This window comes from Ceratotherium simum, chromosome 14 (genome assembly GCF_057802395.1).
Source record: "Ceratotherium simum simum isolate JZ-2026a chromosome 14, ASM5780239v1, whole genome shotgun sequence".
In the NCBI taxonomy this organism is placed as follows: Eukaryota; Metazoa; Chordata; class Mammalia; order Perissodactyla; family Rhinocerotidae; genus Ceratotherium; species Ceratotherium simum.
This window is the reverse complement of record NC_141913.1, coordinates 55,569,391-55,589,982: the sequence shown is the minus strand read 5'-3', so window position 1 is coordinate 55,589,982 and position 20,592 is coordinate 55,569,391. Positions and strand designations below refer to the sequence as shown.

The window sequence follows — 20,592 nt, the reverse complement described above, 5'->3', positions numbered from 1 at the left end:
TATGTTTAGACTCAGTGGCTTGGGGTGCACTACAGGTCTCAAGCAGGGAGTGGTTCATAGCAATTTGGGCATGCAAATCTGGAGATTGGAAGTGAGATTAAAGTTTAAAATATCTACTTTAGAGACCTCTTTTGAGAAGTGGGAATAAAACTGTAGGGCTCTGAACTAAATAAGGATTCCGAGGGGAAAAGGATAAGATTTTAGAAAACAGACCATTGAGAGAACTCTTGCCATGGTGGGCATTGGGAGGGCAAGAGGGGGAGGGGAAGCCAGGGACAGATGCAGTGGGAACGGCAGGAGGAGGCGCAGCGCAGGGCTCCTGGCCCTCCACACCCATGTGGCAGCAGGTGTCAGAAGCAGAGGATGTGCATTTAGGATGGAAACTGGTAAGGCACATATAATGGAAGGTCCAGAAGGTAGGGCTTCCTAGGTGATGCCACCTCTGCTTCTGGTAGCTGACACAAACTGAAGTGACATTAAAAAAAAAAATTGAATGACAGAGAAGAGCCAGTCAGGCAAAGACCAGGAGGTCCAGCCCCTCAGGTGAGGAAGGAAGGCAGCCCAGGGCAGGTGTGGCCAAGGCGTGACCACCCTAGCAACCTGCACTTTGGTTCCCGTGCCTTCACCCACATCAACCCATGCATGTAGTTTCACCAGACTAATGTGTCTCAAACACCTGTAATCAGGTAATTGCTCTGGATTAAAATCCAATCATGCCTTCCCATGATGTATCAAATATAAAATCCAGCAAAGGGTTTTGCCCAAGGCAAAGAGAGATGTGCTGTCCCAAAGAGGTGATACTAAATGTAAAATACTCCAAAATGACGATACTCCTTCCTCGTGGCAAGTCAAATCAGTATTTGTTCTCGAGAAATACCAATATCAATAGGTAAAAGGTCTACCATGTGCCAGGCACTTAGCATATTTTATCTTCTTGACAGCTTACAGTAACCCTATGGAATAGCTTCTGGGACTTGACAGTCATTTTATATGTGAGGTACAGAGCTGGAAAGTCAGTGGACTCAATGAAAGGCCTTTGTTTCCAGAGTTTTCCTCTCCACTATACTGTGCTCATGCTCAGAGCTTGGAACTCTTGAGTGGAGGCTTAAGTCAAGTTAATAATCTAAAATAGTGGGTTTTCCTGAAGCAGAGGTCTGTGGAGAGTTGTTCAGAGACAAAAACAATGTAGCTGTTGGTAGAAGAGGGGAATCAATCAACTCCATCTAAGCCATAAAATCACATCATAAAAATCAATATCGAAGAGATGGAGGAAAGCCTATTTCAGATTTACACTTTTGCATATAGGACTATTTCTGCAAAAGTTTTTCATGTTTAAAAATAAAGACAAGTAAGAAAATTTCTTAATTCTCAAATCCATTTAAAGTGATACATGTATCTCAGGATTTCAAGGCTGGAAGATCACACACATCACAGGAAAAGTGATAAAGAGATCTGAGGAACTATTCGTGACATTACCTTTGAAAGCAGGAATTGAGACGCTCAGCAGAGACTGAGCATTGGAACAGACATATTAAATGGTTCCAAACTACATTGGGGGTAAATCTATATAAGATAGGAGCTTCATAATTATTATAGGTTGTTAAGAAAAAGTATACCGGGGCTGGCCCAGTGGCGTAGTGGTTCAGTTCGGCACACTCCGCTTTGGCATCCCAGGTTTGCAGGTTTGGATCCTGGGCACAGACCTACACCACTCATCAGCCATGCTGTGGTGGTGACCCACATACAAAATGGAGGAAGATTGGCCACAGATGTTAGCTCAGGGTGAATCCTCCTCAGCAAAAAGAAAAAGAAAGAAAAATTATACCATGTCCTAGTCAAGGATGCTATTGCAGAGGGCACTCTCAGAGATATGCCTACCTCTACTGGGGTGGGAGTAGAATACACTGTCATAAAAATGTGTGCAGTGGTTAGGATAGGTATTCTGAAAAGGCACTAGAAATCAGTGCAAAAGAACTGAGCCTTCAGACTCAGAGTGTATCTCACTTGCCTTAAAATCATAGTTTTCCTACACAAAATGAAGACGATATCTGACCTGCCCACTGAAGAGTGGGCTATTTTAAAAGGAAACTATATGTAAAAGCATGTTTTAAACTGTAAAATACTATAAAAATACAAGTTGTTGGTATGATTCTTAATGGAAAATTCTTCTTGCTGGAAAACAATTACCACAGGTTCTAATTCTATACTATTTAATTTTCACAATCAACATTAAAAATAAATGTATACAGGGGCTGGCCCTGTGGCCTAGTGGTTAATTTCAGCATGCTCCACTTTGGCAGCCCAGGTTTGGTTCCCAGGTACAGACCCATACCACTCGTCAGCGACCATGTCGGCAGCCATACTGTGGTGGCAACCCACATACAATATAGAGGAAGACTGGCACAGATGTTAGCTCAGAGTCAATCTTCCTCAACCAAAAAAATATATATATATATATACATATATATATATACACACACACACACAAAGAATAGTGTAAATAGCAACTGAAACAAAATATCGCAATATAAGAAGTATATCTAAAGATAATGTTACAGAGTTTCATTTTTTTTTTTTTTAATTTAGGTAGCCTTTAAACCAAAACATATTCCCTCCAAAAAACTAATGCACTTTGGGGTTTTTTGTCGCAGTTGTATGGTGTGTTCTTAGGGAAGCTAAATTTTAGTGCTTTCTCTAAGAACTTTCAGAAAATGTCTTTAGGTAACGTTGAAAACTATATTGTGCAAAAATGAAGCACTGAACGGCGTCTTTTAGGTAAGATGTAAGACATTTTCTGGCTGATATATTTCCAACTGTAGCCTTTGTATTGCAATTCAATTGATGTTGCTGAAGCTAATGAGGAAGGGAGAAATTACAGAGTACCTCCAGGAAGGCCGTGCCAATGCTCCTGGACGTGCCAATCAAAACCATGGTGGCACAGTTCTGAATATAAACTTATTCAACAATTTAGCAAAGATTTATTGACCACCTCTTTTGTGCCAGGCTGGACTACTCTGGCACTGGGTCCTACTCATCACTGTATCCCTTGTGCGTGGTACATACTGGACTTGCAGGTATTAATGCCGATTTTTCTTGTGCTTCTTTTTACTGGTTTATCCTTGATATATTTCACATTAATATATCCTTAGTTATTACATATAAATATATCCTTGATGTTTTAAATTGAAAAAAATATATAAAATATCTTACAGATTCTAATTCCATAGCAAAACAATTACTTCCTTCAGCATTGATTCTGAATCCTAGACGAATCACGGATGTCCAAATGCTTCAGGTGTTGTGATGCTATTTTTTTAAGTAATTTTATTGCTCTCCCTTCGCGTTCTATTCGGGCACTGAAATTAACCTATCAGCAGAGAACATAACAACTGAAACTTCTTCTTGGATGCTTTATTTGGGACTTGTTTATTTTTATTCCGGGCAGTTCTATTATCATTTAAAACGGAGCTGCAACTAGGTATCACCTTGGGTATTAAAATGGCTAATGACACTTTTTGGATGGGAACATAGCCAAGTGATCTCTTATTGGAGATACAAAATGAAATTTCATTGAAACGCTGTTGAACTTGATCTTCTTCTAAATAATGATGTTTTGTAAAATTTGGACAAGGTGGCTCGCTTAGAGCTCAAAGTCAAAGGCAGGGAAGTTTTGCACTGCTGTTTGTTTCTGGAGTCAATGGAGTGTTCACGCCACTTGGATCCTAGTAATTAAGGTGTTCTGTGGGCAAATGTAGCTTATATAAACCTCATTTCACAGAGAACACTAAATTGAAACTGCAAAATGATCAACTTTATATTTTCCGCAATTTAGGGAGAGAGGAAGACTACATCAAACTGAAAAGCTTCTGCACAGCAAAAGAAACCATCAACAAAATGAAAGAGCAACCTACGAAATGGGAGAAAATATTTGCAAAACATATATCTGATAAGGGGTTAATATCCAAAATACATAAAGAACTCATACAACTCAACAGCAAAAAAACCTAACAACACGATTAAAAAAGGGGCAGAGGACTTAAATAGACAGTTTTCCGAAGAAGACAAACACACAACCAACAGGTACATGAAAAGGTGCTCAACATCATTAATCATCAGGGAAATGCAAATCAAAACCACAAAGAGATACCATCTCACAGCTGTTAGAATGGCCATCATCAAAAGGCCAAGAGAGAACAAGTGTTGGAGAGGGTGTGGAGAAAAGGGAAACCTTGTGCCCTATCGGTTGGAATGCAAATTGGTGCAGCGACTATGGAAAACAGTATGGAAGTTTCTCAAAAAATTAAAAATAGAACTACCATATGATCCAGCAATTCCACTACCGGGTATATATCCAAAGCAATTAAAATCAGGATCTTGTAAAGATATCTGCACTCCCATTTTCACTGCAGCATTACTTACAATAGGCTTTCTTTGCTCATGGAAGCCCAGTTCAGAAGGGCTGCAAAGATGTGTGTTCCTTTTCAAAGGGCTGTCCCAGGAAGCTTGCAGTATCTGTCAACAAGCTCTATGTTTCAAGGGTTTTGAGCATCATAGATCAAATACTGTTTTAGATCTTGTAAAATGTATTTACTTAATGTTAACAAAACACAACGAGGTTGGTATTCTGATCTCCATTTTACAAATCAGAAAAGCAAGGCTCAGGGGTATTTGAAATTTCCCATAAATTACACAATTCTAATTGGCAGAGTTACTAATTAAATCTGGGCTGACTGATTCTAAAGATCGTGCTCTTTCCATTTTCCTAAATCACTCCCACTATAACTATGCCCCAAAAGATCACCTATATGTTTGTAAAATAAGGCTACATTTTGATGTCCTTCTTACATTTTTTAATCAAACTTTTTTATTTTGGGATAACTGTAGTTCCACATGCCGTTGTAAGAAATAATACAGAGGGACCCTGAAGACCCTTCACCCCTTCACTCGGTTTTCCCCTATGGCGAAATCTTATAAAACTATGATACAGTATTACAACCAGGATATTAATACATTAACACAGTCAAGACACAGAACATTTCCTTCACCACAAGGATCCCTCATATGTCCTTTTCTCACCACACCCACACTAACTCCATTCCCTCTTCCCTGTCCATAACCTCTGGCTACTACTAATCTGTTCTTCACTTCCATAATTTTATATCTCAAGAATGTTATCTAGGGGCTGGCCTGGTGGCACAAGTGGTTAAGTGCGCGCAGTCTGCTGTGGTGGCCTGGTGTTCGCCGGTTTGGATCCCGGGTGTGCACTGACACACTGCTTGTCGAGCCATGCCGTGACAGCGTCCCATATAAAGTGGAGGAAGGTGGGCACGGATGTTAGCCCAGGGCCGATCTTCCTCAGCAAAAAGAGGAGGATTGGCATCAGATGTTAGCTCAGGGCTGATCTTTCTCACACACACACCGAAAAAAGAATGTTATATAAATAAAATCATAGCTTATAAGCTTTGGGGATTGGCTTTTTTCACTCAACATAATTTTCTCAAGATTCACCATTGTGTGTACATTAGCAGTTTAGTTTCTTATTGCTGAGTAGTATTACATGATATGGATGCGCTAGTTTGTTTAACCATTTACCCAGTGATGGACATCTGGTCTGTTTCTGGTGTGGGGATATTTACAATAAAGCTGCTATGAACATTCGTGTATAGGTTTGTGTGTGAACAGAAGTTTTCATTTCTCTGGGATAAAAGCTCAGGAGTGCCTTTGATGGGTCGTTCAGCAGTTGCATAATTAGTTCCTTTAAGAAACTGCCAATTGTCTTCAAGAGCGTCTGAACCATTTCACATTCCCAACAGCAATGTATGAGTGAGCAGCTTTCCCGCCTTCTTGCCAGCATTTGGTGGTGTCGCTGTTTCTTATTGTAGCCTTTCCAGTAGGTGTGTATTGACATCTCACAGTAGGTTTAATGTGCATCTCCCTAACGGCTAATAATATTGAACATCTGTTCATGTGCTTATTTACAATCTGCTTATCAACTTTTGTGAAGTGTCAGTTCATGTCTTTTGCCCATTTTCTAATTAAATTGTTGTTGTTGTTTAACTTTACTGTAGAGTTTTAAGAGTTTTTTTATTAATCCTGTGTGAGAGATACGTAGCTTGTCAACATTTACTCCCAGTCTACAGCTGTTTTTTCATCCACTTAGTGGGCTCTTTCACAGGGCAAGAGCTTTTAATTTTGATGAGGTTAATTTATCAATTTTTCCTTTTATGGATATGTTTTTTGATGTCAAGTCTTTGCCTAGTCCTAGTTCCCAAAGATTTTTCTTACACGTTTTGTTAGAAATAAAGTTTTACTTTTTACATTTAAAGCCATGATCTACTTTGAGTTGCAAGGTGTGAGGCTTATGTTGAGGTTCATTTATTTTGCCTACGGATGCCTACGGATGCTCCGGCAACATTTGTTGAAAAGGCAGCCTTCCTTCATTGAATTGTTTTTGCACCTTTATCAGAAACTCATTGGCTATATTTGTGTGGGTCCTTCTTTTAAAATAAATTATTTTCTTAATTATATGGTCTGATTGTATGCTTCCATCAAAGCTCCTACACTTCTCCATGGGTGAACAGAATAGTTCACTAATGATGCTCTCAATGTCCAAGCTAGGTGTGACTACAATAGAAAATGAATTCTAGTGCCTACATACTATTATTTTTTTTTTAATATTTTCTTTTTTTTTTTTCTTTTGTGAGGAAGATCAGCCTTGAGCTAACATCCATGCTAATCCTCCTCTTTTTGCTGAGAAAGACCGGCTCTGAGCTAACATCTATTGCCAATCCTCCTCCTTTTTTATTCCCCCCAAAGCTCCAGTAGATAGTTGTATGTCATAGTTGCACATGCGTCTAGTTGCTGTATGTGGGACGTGGCCTCAGCATGGCCGGAGAAGCGATGTGTCGGTGCACGCCTGGGATCCGAACCTGGGCCGCCAGTAGCGGAGTGCGTGCACCTAACTGCTAAGCCATGGGGCCGGCCCTATGCCTACACATTATTAAGGATGACTATTTAATACTCATTGCTCTAAAAATTATTTTAGTATATTACTTCTAAAATTTAATTGAATCACTTCCAATAATGCCATTTTATCCGTCAGCTGTATTAGTTGCTATTAGTCTTAATAGAAGCTGACACTGGCTGATTTAGACAGAAAGAAATTTATTAAATTTTTAATTACTTCAAATTAGGAATAGAGGGCTGGGGAACCAGGTTCAAGACTAAGCAACCATAAGTGATCTCTGAAATCAGTAAAGTGTCTTGATGAGGCTATTGTCTTTGGAAAGTTGGTGCAACAGTCTGCATTGCTTCTATTTGTGCATCAATAAATTGATCCAGTAGAAATGACTCCTCTATCATCTCCTGTGAAGACTCCTCCACTGGGTTGCCTCTTTTGTCACTGACTCAAAGTTTGGTCACATAATTGGTAATACTCAATACTCATTTCTCATGCCCTAGCAGCAAGGAAGCTGAGGGAAGAATATTTTTGGCACTTCATCTTCTATAATGTGAGGCATTATTTGCTATCTTCAACATTCATAATATCGATAATGTGGGAGTACTCTCCAAATATTTGGAAGGAGATTCAAATGCTGGGTGAAAAAATAAATGTTGCATGTCTGAGTCATACTGTTAATTTGTGTAGCTGCTTATGGAGGCACATTATAGCCTATTTATCCTAGTTTAGCAGGGTTCTGTGGTAATATGTAGTCATAAACAACCCACTTTGAAATTTTTTCTGGTGAAAAATAATTCACTTATTCTAGAATCATTTGAGTAGATTAAAACCAAACAAACAAGCAATTCTATTGCCCAGAGATCAACTAAAATAGAATCTCTGGGAAGGGATCTAGTCATTGCTATTTACTAAAACAAACAAACAAAAACAATCAAAAAAACTCAAAAACCCTCCCCTTTGATTGTAATGTGCATCCAGGGTTAAGAAATGTTGCTTTAAGGGGTAGAACTATTTGCAAAGCCTTGTTCATTAAGTCAAATGCTAGAGCTGGCTTATAACTGTTTCTTGCCTCTTTCCCTCCATTTTTATACAGAGGCAGGTTAGACCCACACACACTACTTGCAACACTTGTGGTTAGTCCTATCACTCAAACACCTTCATTTTTCTTCCACTTTATTATCACAAACCTTAGTTCTTCTATAGAGGTGGATAACCTGTTTGAAAATATTCTAAGACAAAATTACCACAGGGAGAGGGGCCCACAGCTAGGGAAAAGCTACAGCCAAACTTCTTGGCTCTCAGTGCTGTTCTGGGAGACTACACGGCCTCCAGCTCCCCACAAGGAAATCACTACAAAATTCACCCAGCTGAGAATGTTCCATTCCTGTTAATGGTGCACCAGGTAATTCAGGACAGCCTACATGCTGACGATTAGAAATACTGGGCAAATACAAAAATCATCTATCTGAAAGGCATTGAAGCCTATCAAAAACAAAATTGAGAATTTATTTTCTAGGAAATTCTAAAATATGTAATCAAACGAAAATTCCAGACTTCAAAAAAAATAAATTGGTAACAACGAATAGGTTTAACAGTAGATCATTCACAGCTGAATAGAAGATTAGTGAACTGGAAGAAATATCAGAAGAAAATATCCATCCTGAAGCTCTGAGAGACAAAAAGATGGAAAAGAAAAAAGCATAGAGAAACGAGAAATATGGTAGAAATTATCTAACATATGAGTAAGGAAGAAGAAAACGAATGAACAGAATTGATATTTGAAGGGGTAATGGTAGATAATTTTTCAGAACTGAAGAAAGATATCAAGCCATAGAATCAAGAAGCACTACAGATCCAAGAATAATTAATAAAATGAAAACTAATTTACACATATCATAGCAAAACTCCTGAAAACTAGAAAAGAGGACACTAAAAGCAGCCAAAGGTAAAAAGCCTAATTATTTTCAAAAGGCCACAATAAGCCTGACAGCTGACTTCTCAACACAAAAAATAATAGGTAGAAACTTGTGTCTTCTCAGTGCCGGGGAGAAAAATATTTCTATGCCAGTAATTCTCAACCATGGCGAGCCACTAGAATTACCCAGTGCCTTTCCAGGACACTAAAACTCATCCTAGTTGTCTCCTTGTCAATAGTCCTACTTCATTACAATCCATTCTACAAACCCAAGATTCACAGATACTGCTAATTGAAGAATGAACATTTAACTCTTGTAAAACATATCAGTGACTTCCTGGGTTCTTAGAACACTACAAGCCCCTTTATTCTGGATCTTTAACTCAACTCTCCATACCCATCCAGCCATTTATTATTATTTAGGTATGCTATTTCTTCTGCATGGAAATCTTAACAAAGCCTTCTTCACTCATGATTTCTCATCCTGGTGATCACTTTCTCTGTAAACCACAGCAGTTCATACTATCTATGTAGGCTCAATAGGTACTTGCCATGTGTTGCCTCAATTCTCTCCCCTCACCCATCCATCCATGCCCAATCTCCTCAAGTAGGAAACAAAGTACACAAGAAACCTCTTAGATACCAGCAAGAAGGTGCTGCACTGTAGCAACTGCCTTGCATAGCCATAAACCCAGGCCTATGAAGAGTATAAAATGGACTCGGAGCTATAGATTTTTCACCTTTAATAAAGTCTGAAGCATTAAATCTCCAATAAGGAAAATCATTACAGCATCATTCAGAACTTTACTGAGTCTTAAATTAAGTACAATTTAAACAGCCATGGTGTTCTAATTACTTAGATTAGAATACACAAATTAGAAGAAGGAAGTCTTTCAAGTGTAGCCATATTGCTGGTAGAAGTATCAGCCAGGCATCAAGAGAGCTGACAGAAAGAATAATCCAGAATCATTAAGAAAGTGACATTCATCGTATTTAAAAGTGAATTTCAGCCCTCAAAGAAAGTTTTACTTTATTCTTTTTGTGTTCGCATTATAAAGCATTACAAATTGTCAGTAAATCATGACTGATTTATTGGATAACTAATTTTATATTTCAGGAATGCCAATTCAGAAGTCTTAGCACTAACAAAAGTGTTTTTAGTAGTTTAAAGTAGTCTAACATGTCACACATTTTCTTTATTTCCCCCCAAAATCCTGATGGCATGGCAACAATTATCAACCCCGGCATCACATTAAAAACCCCTGGGGAACTTTAAAATCATATCCATGCTCAAAATCCAGCCAGACCAATCCAGTGAGGAAAAGGCCAAACTCTGTGGGGGATGCCAATATGCAGTCATGGTTGAGAACCATTTTTCTTAAATAGAGGGCTAAGTCATGTAGATAGTTATGCAAAGTAACAGGAGGCAACAGTACATGTGTTAAGTAGCTTTCAGAATTTTAAACAGTTGTCATGTTTTAAATGTATAGAAGAGTACATTTCATACTTAAGTTTGGTATTTTACAGTTAAACTCAACATAACGATTTGGCACTAGATGTACTTTTGTTTAGAAGACTTAGCTAACACTTAGAGATTCTAAAGTGTAATGAAGTCTATACAAGCATCAGTAAAATGACGTGGACACTTTCTACAGCAAAGCTCCAGGGTCCTTAAAGCATTCAGGGAAATGCAGTCCTATTGCCTATAAGTTAAATGACAAGGCAGATTTTTCAAAACAAGTTCAAACATATAAAAAAGTATGCTTTATTCTGTTTCTTGAATAGTATGTGAGAAATTTTACTAGTTACGTAAACAGAGATAAATACAAAATTCTCTCTAACTGGTTGCCACCCTTTAAAAGTTATAGTTTTTGAAAGATATGCTAAATTTCAATTTTAAATTAATATCAATTATTTTTTTCCAAATAAAGAATAATGTGAACGTGTAACAATTTATACAATAAAAACTTTCCTTGTATGCTATTAAGGGATTTTATAAACATTTTCTTCTCCTGGGTGGTGCTATTAAATAGGAAGGATAAAAATTCAGTGTGTATAAGGAATAACATGTCATTTGGAAATATATACATATTATATTTAATATATATCATATATTACATGTCTGCATGTATACATGTATGTGTACATATGTATGCACACACACATATATGCACACATATTATATATACACACATATATATATGCATACACACACTTTGAAGGATAGTGAATGCTCAGAGAAAAGCAATTTCATATTTACAAGGAAAAAAATCATGAAGATAAAAATAACTATACATGTTTACACATGTAATAATTCTTATATAAAAATGTACATGTACAAATAAAAGAGTGGCATCTAGCCAATTTAAATACATAAAGGAACTAAGAAAAAAAACATCATTTAAGTATATATATTTCAATTCCTGTCCCTTAAAAGCATTGAGCAGCACAACAAATAAACAAACAACCCAGCCTCTCAGGTCAAGGTCGCAGTGTTCAGGCCTTCGGGTAACACCATCACACTCTTTGCTGCCTGACTGTATCACCACATATCACCTTTTGATCTGTCAGATCCTAGTAAATATGCACTATTTTTTTTACTTGTGTTTTTCTTTAAATGAACTCACTTTTCATTAATTTAATTTAAACATAATCTTTCATATAACCACCTTAAATAAAAGGTCATTTTACATAAATAAAGGTAACCTAAAATAAATGTATTTTTTAAATGTTTTATTTTATTTATTTATTTTTTTTGTGAGGAAGATCAGCCCTGAGCTAACATCCATGTTAATCCTCCTCTTTTTGCCGAGGAAGACCAGCTCTGAGCTAACATCTATTGCCAATCCTCCTCCTTTTTTTTCCCCAAAGCCCCAGTAGATAGTTGTAGGTCATAGTTGCACATCCTTCTAGTTGCTGTATGTGGGACACGGCCTCAGCATGGCCGGAGAAGCGGTGCGTCGGTGCGCGCCCGGGATCCGAACCCGGGCCGCCAGTAGCAGAGCGCGAGCACTTAACCGGTAAGCCACGGGGCCGGCCCTTTTAAATGTTTTAAATTCTACCTGGACACTGTCAGCAGAATTTTGGAGCCTATTTTCCTGTCTTACAAGGAGAGAGTAGCTGATTTTTAGACGGTACAATGAAAATGAAATTACATCCGTTCAAAGTGGCCTGGAGAAATATCTGTATTGTACCTCATCGTGGCATAAATTCTTTCACGAAATAGCACTTTTTTCCCTCAGTTTTACTGAAATATAATTAGCATATGACATTGTATAAATTTAAGGTGTACAACATAATGATTTGATACATGCACATATTGTGAAATGATTACCAGTATGTTTAGTTAACATTCATCACCTCACAGTTACATTTTTTTCTTCTCATGAGAACTTTTAAGATCTACTCTCAGCAACTTTCAAGTATACGATATAGTATTGTTAACTATAGTCACCATGCTGTATGTTACATTCTCAGAACTTATTTATCTTATAACTGAAAGTTTGTACCTTTTGACCACCAACACCCATTTTCCCATCTCCCACCCACCAATAGCACTTTTATCTACAATATAAATGACTTAGAGTTGAGTAAAGTGAATGAGAATAATAGCTTTACACTACGTTACCAATTAAAGAGAATACATTTACTTTGAATAGTACACATGGCTGTGTTGCCACCTGTCTACATATATTGCAAAGGGGAAACTGTTGCATAGTAGGTGTAAGACTGAACTTGAAGTTATAAAACCTAGATTTGAGTATACGCATTCGCATACGCAAACCCAATCTGTGTCTCTGTAACTCTGGCTGACTCATTTTACTTCTTTTGTATTTTAGTTTATGTATAAAATAGGGGTAAAATTAAATATACTGCTGGGAGAATTATACAAGATAATAGATGTGAAAATTCTTTATAAGCTGTAAAATGCACGGTACACCACAATGCAACATGATCATATTACTATCCTGAAGTCCCAAATTAAATTTCCATGAGTTTGTCCTCCCAGTCATTTTACTGTTAAGCCAAAATATTAGCCAAGCTTTTTGCAATGAATTAGTAAAATAGCAGGCAAAATACTTTGCACATGGTCAAAGATTACAACCACCATTATTTTCAAACAACATGAAAACAGTTTTCTTTATTAAATGAATTTCTGTTCTCTTTTAATAACAAAATATCACTTCATATTCCATCCAATTTGACTGACAGGTGCAATATTCTCATTGAGGAATAGTGTTACAATATAAAAATGAATTACTCAGAGGATAATCCTGCTCTGTATCTTAAAATAAAACTAACGGAGATTTACGCAGAAAGTTAATGAAAATGCTCTCCACCAAGAATTCTTGGGCTCTCTGGACGAAGTTACTAGAGCTTGAAGAAAAAAGAAAATACTATGAGAAAAGTGAGGCAAAAACAATAAAACTAAGGGAAAAGAAATTATAGTATCCTCTCTTTTAATTAGTTTGTCTCGTTTGATAGAAATCACTTTTTCCCTAAAGCGAGCACTTACAAATTTACAAAATCTAGAGATGATCTGTAGATGGTGGGAATACAGGTAATTTTTATTTTGTATGTATTGCTTGCTTTTTATCTTCTACAGTTTCTAAAATGAAGTAGATGTAAATAGAAACAGACAAAAGATATGATACCTAACAGTCCCACTGAATAGTATTTACATGGCTTACTATGATCCAACAAAACAATATATTACAACAAAAATACTTCAAAAAAGACACTATTTCAAATATATAGACTTCAGATTAAACTATTTCCTTCATGTTGTTTTAGACCTATTCAAAATATCAACTATTACTGAGCACTTTTGAAAAACATTTAAGGAAACTGAGAATGTAAGTCTTCCAAAGATATTTGACCACTGTATTATTACCCTATCCACAATTTATTTCAGTCATTTGAAAGATTTCCCTAAATACTGAGTATAATCTTTGTTATCTGAGGGAACGCCATCTCTAAGGTTCACCCTGCCAGCAGTCATGTGTAAATCTATCAAGGTGCAAACTGAGATGTGAACTCTTCTATCTCACCCCTGATTTAGTGGCTTCCCCCAGGTATTGCATAGGCATAATCACTTAATATCAAAATCCAGCAAAATGTCTGGGTTTGGCTTTTATGGTTAGGTTTACTTTTATTTTCTTTGTTTTTGGCTTTAAGTTTTGAAAATTCAAAGAACATCAGGCATGCCCATATGCACACATAGGGATTTTTTAAAAAGGAATCTCACTTATGTAGATAACAGAGGTTCTAAGAACACCTGAAACGTCATACACACAACCAAACATTTGCAAATAAATTAATATATAGGGATTTGATAGAAAGTATGCAAGACCTTTTTCTACTCTTAAAATTGTAAGAACCAGTAGTTTTTGTAGATATGGAGAGATAGATACAGATACAGAAATAAGTGGCACGTACACATAGTGTTATTATATATAATAGTCACCATGAATAAAAATCTAAAATAACAATAGCTCAAATAATTAGAATTTTCATACACTCTAAATCCATATTTAATGAGAAAGAAATAAATGATAAATAACCATGGATATAACAGATCCATTTCAGAAGCCAATGCCCAGGATACACAATATTCTAGAATGAGTAAAGATTTAAACACACCCAATACAACTTCCACATCTTAAATCCATAGATTGAGAATTCATATCTGAAGTAATAGTTCTGAAATTAGTTCTTTTGAACTTCTGAATGGTCAAAATTATTAAGTTATTTATACATTTTATCTTAAATATATTTATTGCATCTAATTCTTGGCAAATTGGTAATGCATGCCATACAAGTTATAATCTCTCCTCACAAAATAGTTTCTAGAGATTTGGGAGACCAGAGAAAACTTAAAATACTCTAATCAATCAAAAAATATGCAAATATACACAGAAAATTCCCATTTACATTAATGAGTGAGCTTCTATAAAGGGGTAAATTTTCATAAACATCTCTCACGAAAAACTACTCTCTTCCATCATCAGAAGAAACCTGTTTGAAAAAGAACAGGAAAACTTAACGAGTTTATAGGAAAGAGATCAATAACTATCAAGTTAGGAATGGAGGTGTCAAAGTTTTAATCAAGGAGGGAGAGAGGGCAAGAGGTAGATGAATCCACAATTCATTGTTAAAACAAATGGAAACCATGCAAAAGAGAAAATCCAGAATAGATGTTCAGCTCATAAAGTTGATGCTCATCAAATACTCCAGATGTGTTCCTCTACATTTCCCTGCTTCCCTTACACCAGGCTGGGGCAAAGTGACTATTACTGGCCTAATGTAGTATGAGTACATGAGATGATGTAGGAGGTATTTACCGTTAATAACCCTGACAATACAACATGACTCTAGAATATTCACGCACACACACACAAACACACACACACACAGTGTATACCACCTGACAAACAGCAGATGCTCCATGATGATTTCATCATTTGTTGAATGTGTAATACCACCCTATCCTGCGACACTTCTTTGATACCCACACATACCACTACTGACTTTGAGTAAGAAATAGAAAAAAAATTGTGTAAAATACTATTTGTCTGTGTACAGTGTCTAAGAATATTCACATTGATGTATTTGAACAGAATTCCTTGAAAACAATGATGTGAGTCTAGAATTTGTCAAATTGTGGCAGTCTGGAATCTCTACAATGATGTCGATGATGATGATGGTGAAGATGATGATGTCCCTCTGTAATGCTGCTTTTACTGTTCCTACCTTATGGAGTCAATCACCCAGGTATAAACTCATTAATGGTTTCAGTGACAGAGTTCTTAGTTTATCTGCGAACTAAGAACAAGTTGGATATTTTGCAATATATCTCTTGCTGACTAAATTTAACCCATCAGAGGTCAGAAGAATATAGCTAATCAAAGCTAAGAGATAATATTGACCAACATGCATTTGCTTTTTATTAGTGTTTGTAAGTACTCTTTTGTTTAAAAAAAAAAAATACTAGCCACCATGATACCTTGTGAATTATAATACCAATCATGCAACAGATAAGATGGTTAGAGGAATGAAACTATTGTAAGGGCTTTTAAATACTGCAAAAGGAAAACAATATAGTCATAGAAACAGTGATATATTATAATGAAAAATTAATACAGAATTTAAAGAAATGACTATAAGAGTCATGTCATACTTTTAATGATTTAATACCTTTAAAAATGTAGTGACTTAATAAAGATATTTTTAAAGGACATGGGTAAAATTCAGAAAAATGATTCTATCTTTTCTCAAAATTATTTTCCTAAATAGAAGAAAAACTGATTAATGAGTCAAGACAAATTCCACAGCAAACATTCAAAAAAATGTTTGACACTTACTGCTAAATAGTTGGCTAAGGAACTATCTTCAACAGGTAGCACTAGATTCTGTAGGAAGGCACAAGGCAAGGGCCCTTTCAATCCATTTGACCTGGAAGGCCCTCTGAGATGGTTGCCCCACTGCCTAGAGAGCAAGAAATTCTTTTCTGTCCTCATTCCGCATAATAATAAGCACTAATTTGTGAGGAGTAAAGGGTACATTAGAACATTTCATCTCAAAATACATTTTCATGTCATAATAATCTCTGACACAACTGGCCTCATACCTAGGCCTTTTTTTTTCCCCTTAAAATATTATAAAATTTGGTTTTTGAAAGCATGAGTTCTTTCCATAATAAATCCAATATCAGTGCATATTTAATTAGAATTATTTTTATTTTGGGGCCGGCCCGGTGGCGCAAGCGGTTAAGATCTCGCGCTCCACTGTGGTGGCCCGAGGTTCGCTGGTTTGGACCCAGGGCGCGCACCGACGCACTGCTTGTTTAAGCCATGCTTGGCGGCGTCCCATATAAAGTGGAAGAAGATGGGCACGGATGTTAGCCCAGGGCCAGTCTTCCTCAGCAAAAAAAGAGGAGGATTGGCAGATGTTACCATAGGGCCGATCTCCTCACAAAAAAAAAAAAAAAAAAGAATTATTTTTATTTTGAAATTTAGTTTTGAACATAAACCATAAAAAGCCATAGTGTATCCTCTGAGTGAAAAATATTATTTTATTTGGAAAAGTTTATAGTTCAGAGTCCATAAAATTGGGAATATGTATTATTAACTATGAAAATGAAATAATGTTTAGAGAATTCCTATTTCTATGATTTTGGGCATGACTATACATTTTCATTTTTAAGGCACATAGTATTTGCTTAGAGTTCCACTATCTTAGGGGACCCACTTAACTTATTAACGTTCACAGAACCCTGTGTGTGAAGTTTCGTCGTTTGAATTCACCCTTCTGAACACTAGAATATTCTGAATAGAAAAGTGTCTAAAGTTTTTTTAAATAAATAATAATCTCCAAAATAGTCAAGGTTAATTTAGTTTAATATTTTGATTTAATGTTAAAACAAAGCAAAACTGTTTCAACATCAAACTCCGAAGTTCACATTTCTCAAGTAGAAATGGAAGACAAAAGCAATTAATCTGTATATAAACATGCTTTTATTGTTTTCTAGGAAGACTGTGCTTTAGAAAAGCACAGCTGTAAACAGGGAGTATGGAAACAGAGCTTTGGAAATGTAAATACACATTTGCACACATCTTTAGGGGGAAATGGTGTTCTAAGAGGACATTTCAAAGGCTGTTAATACCACAGTTACTCAAGAGGTATTCAATGCTCTTCCCTTGGATCCTATTTTAGAATTAGGTTGCATATTCAGTTTCTATTGTATGAAATCCTGGAAAGCTCAGATGGGGGAGGAATCCTATAGCCTCCAGGGCCAAGTGGGCAAGGGTGGGGAGGGGTCTCAGTGTTATATTCCTTATCTGATTTTGACGTACACGAGGACTCTGGAAGCAGACACACATCTCCCCGGGGGACTTAAATCATCCATTAGCTCATAGTGTCTGAGATGTCAGACACAATTGAGATTCCAAGAAGACGGAAGAGCGAGAATGATGAGCAAGCACCCTGTAGGAGAGCAAGAGGCTTCAAAGGGCAAGTTCCTGAAATGGTTCTCCCCTCCAGCTCCGCACCTCCTTTCTTGGCTGATGGCTGTGAGGGTAACAGATTTGAGCACTGCGTCCCGGCTGCGAGAAGCCATCAGCTTCCTGGACGATCGCAGCTTTTCACGTGGTTTCTTCCTTATCTCCCTGGAAAAGAATGAGGCGCATCCTTCTCCCCAAGAGCAGCTCCTGCAACCAGGCTGAGGGTCTGCACCCGGCACCTGCTGTCTCTTGCCCTGGTGGGGCGCGCAGCAGCGAAGCCAGGCGCCAGGCTGGGGGAGGGGAGCTTTGCTGTCACCCAGTTTTGTACTCCCCGCTTTTACAGATCTGCCGAAGTTCGAGAACCGGTCCCTTGCGTCCCTGGGGTACAGTCTGCATCTTGAACGTGAAACCCAGCAGAGACAGCACAAAAAGGCAAGTCTGCCTTTTCCTTTCTTCCTGCCCCCGGCACCTGCGTCCACCAACTCCCGACCAAGGGACTTCTGGGTGCGTGGTGATCCTTCCTCTTTTAGGGACTCTGCCCCACCTTAGTTCAATTTTCTAACAACATATTTAGCATCTAATTTCTTTTTATTTATTTTTTAAAATGAGAAAATTAACGAAGTTCTCCCTTCTTCTCTTTCCCTCTCCTAGTTATGGTATTCATCCATTCAGCAGGGAACGCAGGGAATGTTCTCGTTCGAGGCCGCTTTGCCCCAGGATTACAGAGCTTCGCAGAACTGGAACTCTGAGAACACTGAGGTAGAGAGACATCCAGGGAATCCAAAAAACGGACGCTTTCGGCCTCAGATCAAGTTTTCCTTTCTTCTGTGGACCGGCCCGTCCTGGTCAGTTTCGGGTGCCCACCTCCCACCGCCCTCCCCCGGGACCTCCTGCCCGTCGCTCCGACAGTCCCCCCACGTCAGCCAACTCTGGGCAGCTCCCAGTCCAGGTGCCTGCCACTCCTCTCCTGCCCCCTCCTGTCCACACCCCAAGTCCTCTACGACCGTCAACGCGTCCCTCTTACCTTCTCCTCTGGTCACTAGAGAAGTTTTGAACTGCCGGGGGTCTACACTGTTTCCCAAATTAGGCAGAGCATCTTTCAAGAAAAAACTATGAAAGGTCTGCATAAACTTTGCTGTTGCGAACGCTTCCGTGTCAGCGGCCCTGAGCACACACCTGCCTGCACATGGGCGCAGGTACACCTGTCCGGGAGCACACATCGCCAGGGAGCCTGCCAGTGGGCAACTGTTCAGGGCGCATTCAACTCACTGGCCATAGCCGGCGGGGATGCGCGGCGCTGGTTGGGCATCAAGAGACAATTTCGAAACGGGCTTTGGAAGCGGGGACTAGAAAATGGTGATTCTAAATACACACACAGGAGCGGCTATCCATCTCCCGCACACAGAGCAGTTCTACCCGAAAGGCGCACACTTTAGAGAACAGACCATTGTGGGTTGCACAGTATATAAATCCCCCCGCCAGGGCACATTCATCTTGGAACTGACAGTCCCTTTCGTCTACTGGACTTCTCAGTCTGGGTCCAAACGAGCGCCGCGCATTTGAGGATGGGGACCGAGGCGCTCCCGGAGCCCTCAGCCCCCTCTGCAGAGCCCCCCGAGGCAGGTGCGGGCTCCCAGCCCGGCCGCGCAACAAGCGGGCTGTCTGCCGGAGGACCAGGTCCCTCTTTGCCCCTGTCTCCGCGCGGTCACCTCTCCCCGCCCCCTCTCTCCCCAACAGCCAGCCGTGCCAAACGGGCGCAGGGGAAGGAGAAAGCCGAGCGAGCAACTCACCCCCAGCTTCCTGCTGCGGATTTTCACGTAGCCCTGCTTGACTATGTCGTTAAAGTTGGAGGCCATGGCCAGCGCGTTCGGCTTCCCCGAGTCGAGAGCCGCCGTCCGCCGCCGGGTCCGCGCAGGTCTCGCATCCAGCCAGCCGCCGCCAGCAGCCGCGCCGCCGCCCGGTCCCCCCGAGCTCCCGGCGGCGGGGACGCGGGCTGGGTGACAGGGCGACCGCGGACGGGGGACGCGGCCCGGCGCCGCGAGCAGCGCCCGCCCTCCGCGTGCCGGTCCTCACCTTCGCCCCCGCCGCGAGCCGAGCGCCCCGGCCCGCGCCGCCGCCAGCTGCGGGCGCCCCCTCCGCGCCGCCGCCGCCCCCGGCAGCACCCACCGGCTGGCGCTCACTCGGCGGCGCACAGCTGGCCGGAGCGCACCATCGCGGCTCCCCGGCGCGGGGGAGGGGCGGGCCGGGGGGGCGGGCCGATTCGCCTGCCCGGCTCCCTCCCCCTGGCCCGCGGGGTGGCTGGGCTCGAAGATGCTCGCAAGACGCGCTCCATCCCTCGCCGCTCGGGCGGGGAGCTCCTCCCGCCCCCGCGCCCTGGGTCCAGCTCCCACCCGCTCCCTCTGCCCGCAGCGCTCTCCCGGGTGCGGGGTTCCTGAGGACACGGCTCCTCATTCCGGGGCTCTTAATCTCCACTCCCAAACTGGACGCCGGGGAAAAGGGCGGCGGGGATGCTCCCAAGGAAAAAGGCAAACGGGAGCGAGACGATTGTTTATTTCAATGGCCGTGTTTACAGTGCATTTTTATTCCTAAGCACACGCTCGCGTTCCAGGTCTTTGCCCCGTTAGGAAGTGTAAATCGACGCCAAGCCCTTCCTGGTGCACACAAAGAGACCAATCGTGCGCATGTGTCTAATCCCTCTGCTGCTGAGGAGACTG

At 39.9% G+C, this 20,592-nt stretch overlaps 1 protein-coding gene across 1 annotated transcript in view; it reads right to left on the bottom strand.

Annotated features, from left to right (window-relative positions):
• DOK6 (docking protein 6) overlaps positions 1-20,044 on the bottom strand; it is a 382,532-nt gene extending 362,488 nt beyond the window's left edge. Inside the window, exon 1 of the mRNA XM_004422628.3 lies at positions 19,669-20,044. Coding sequence (XP_004422685.1) covers positions 19,669-19,734 — 66 coding nt within the window. The 5' untranslated portion in view covers positions 19,735-20,044. The remainder of the gene's footprint in view (positions 1-19,668) is intronic.
• Between the last annotated feature and the right edge of the window lie 548 nt (positions 20,045-20,592).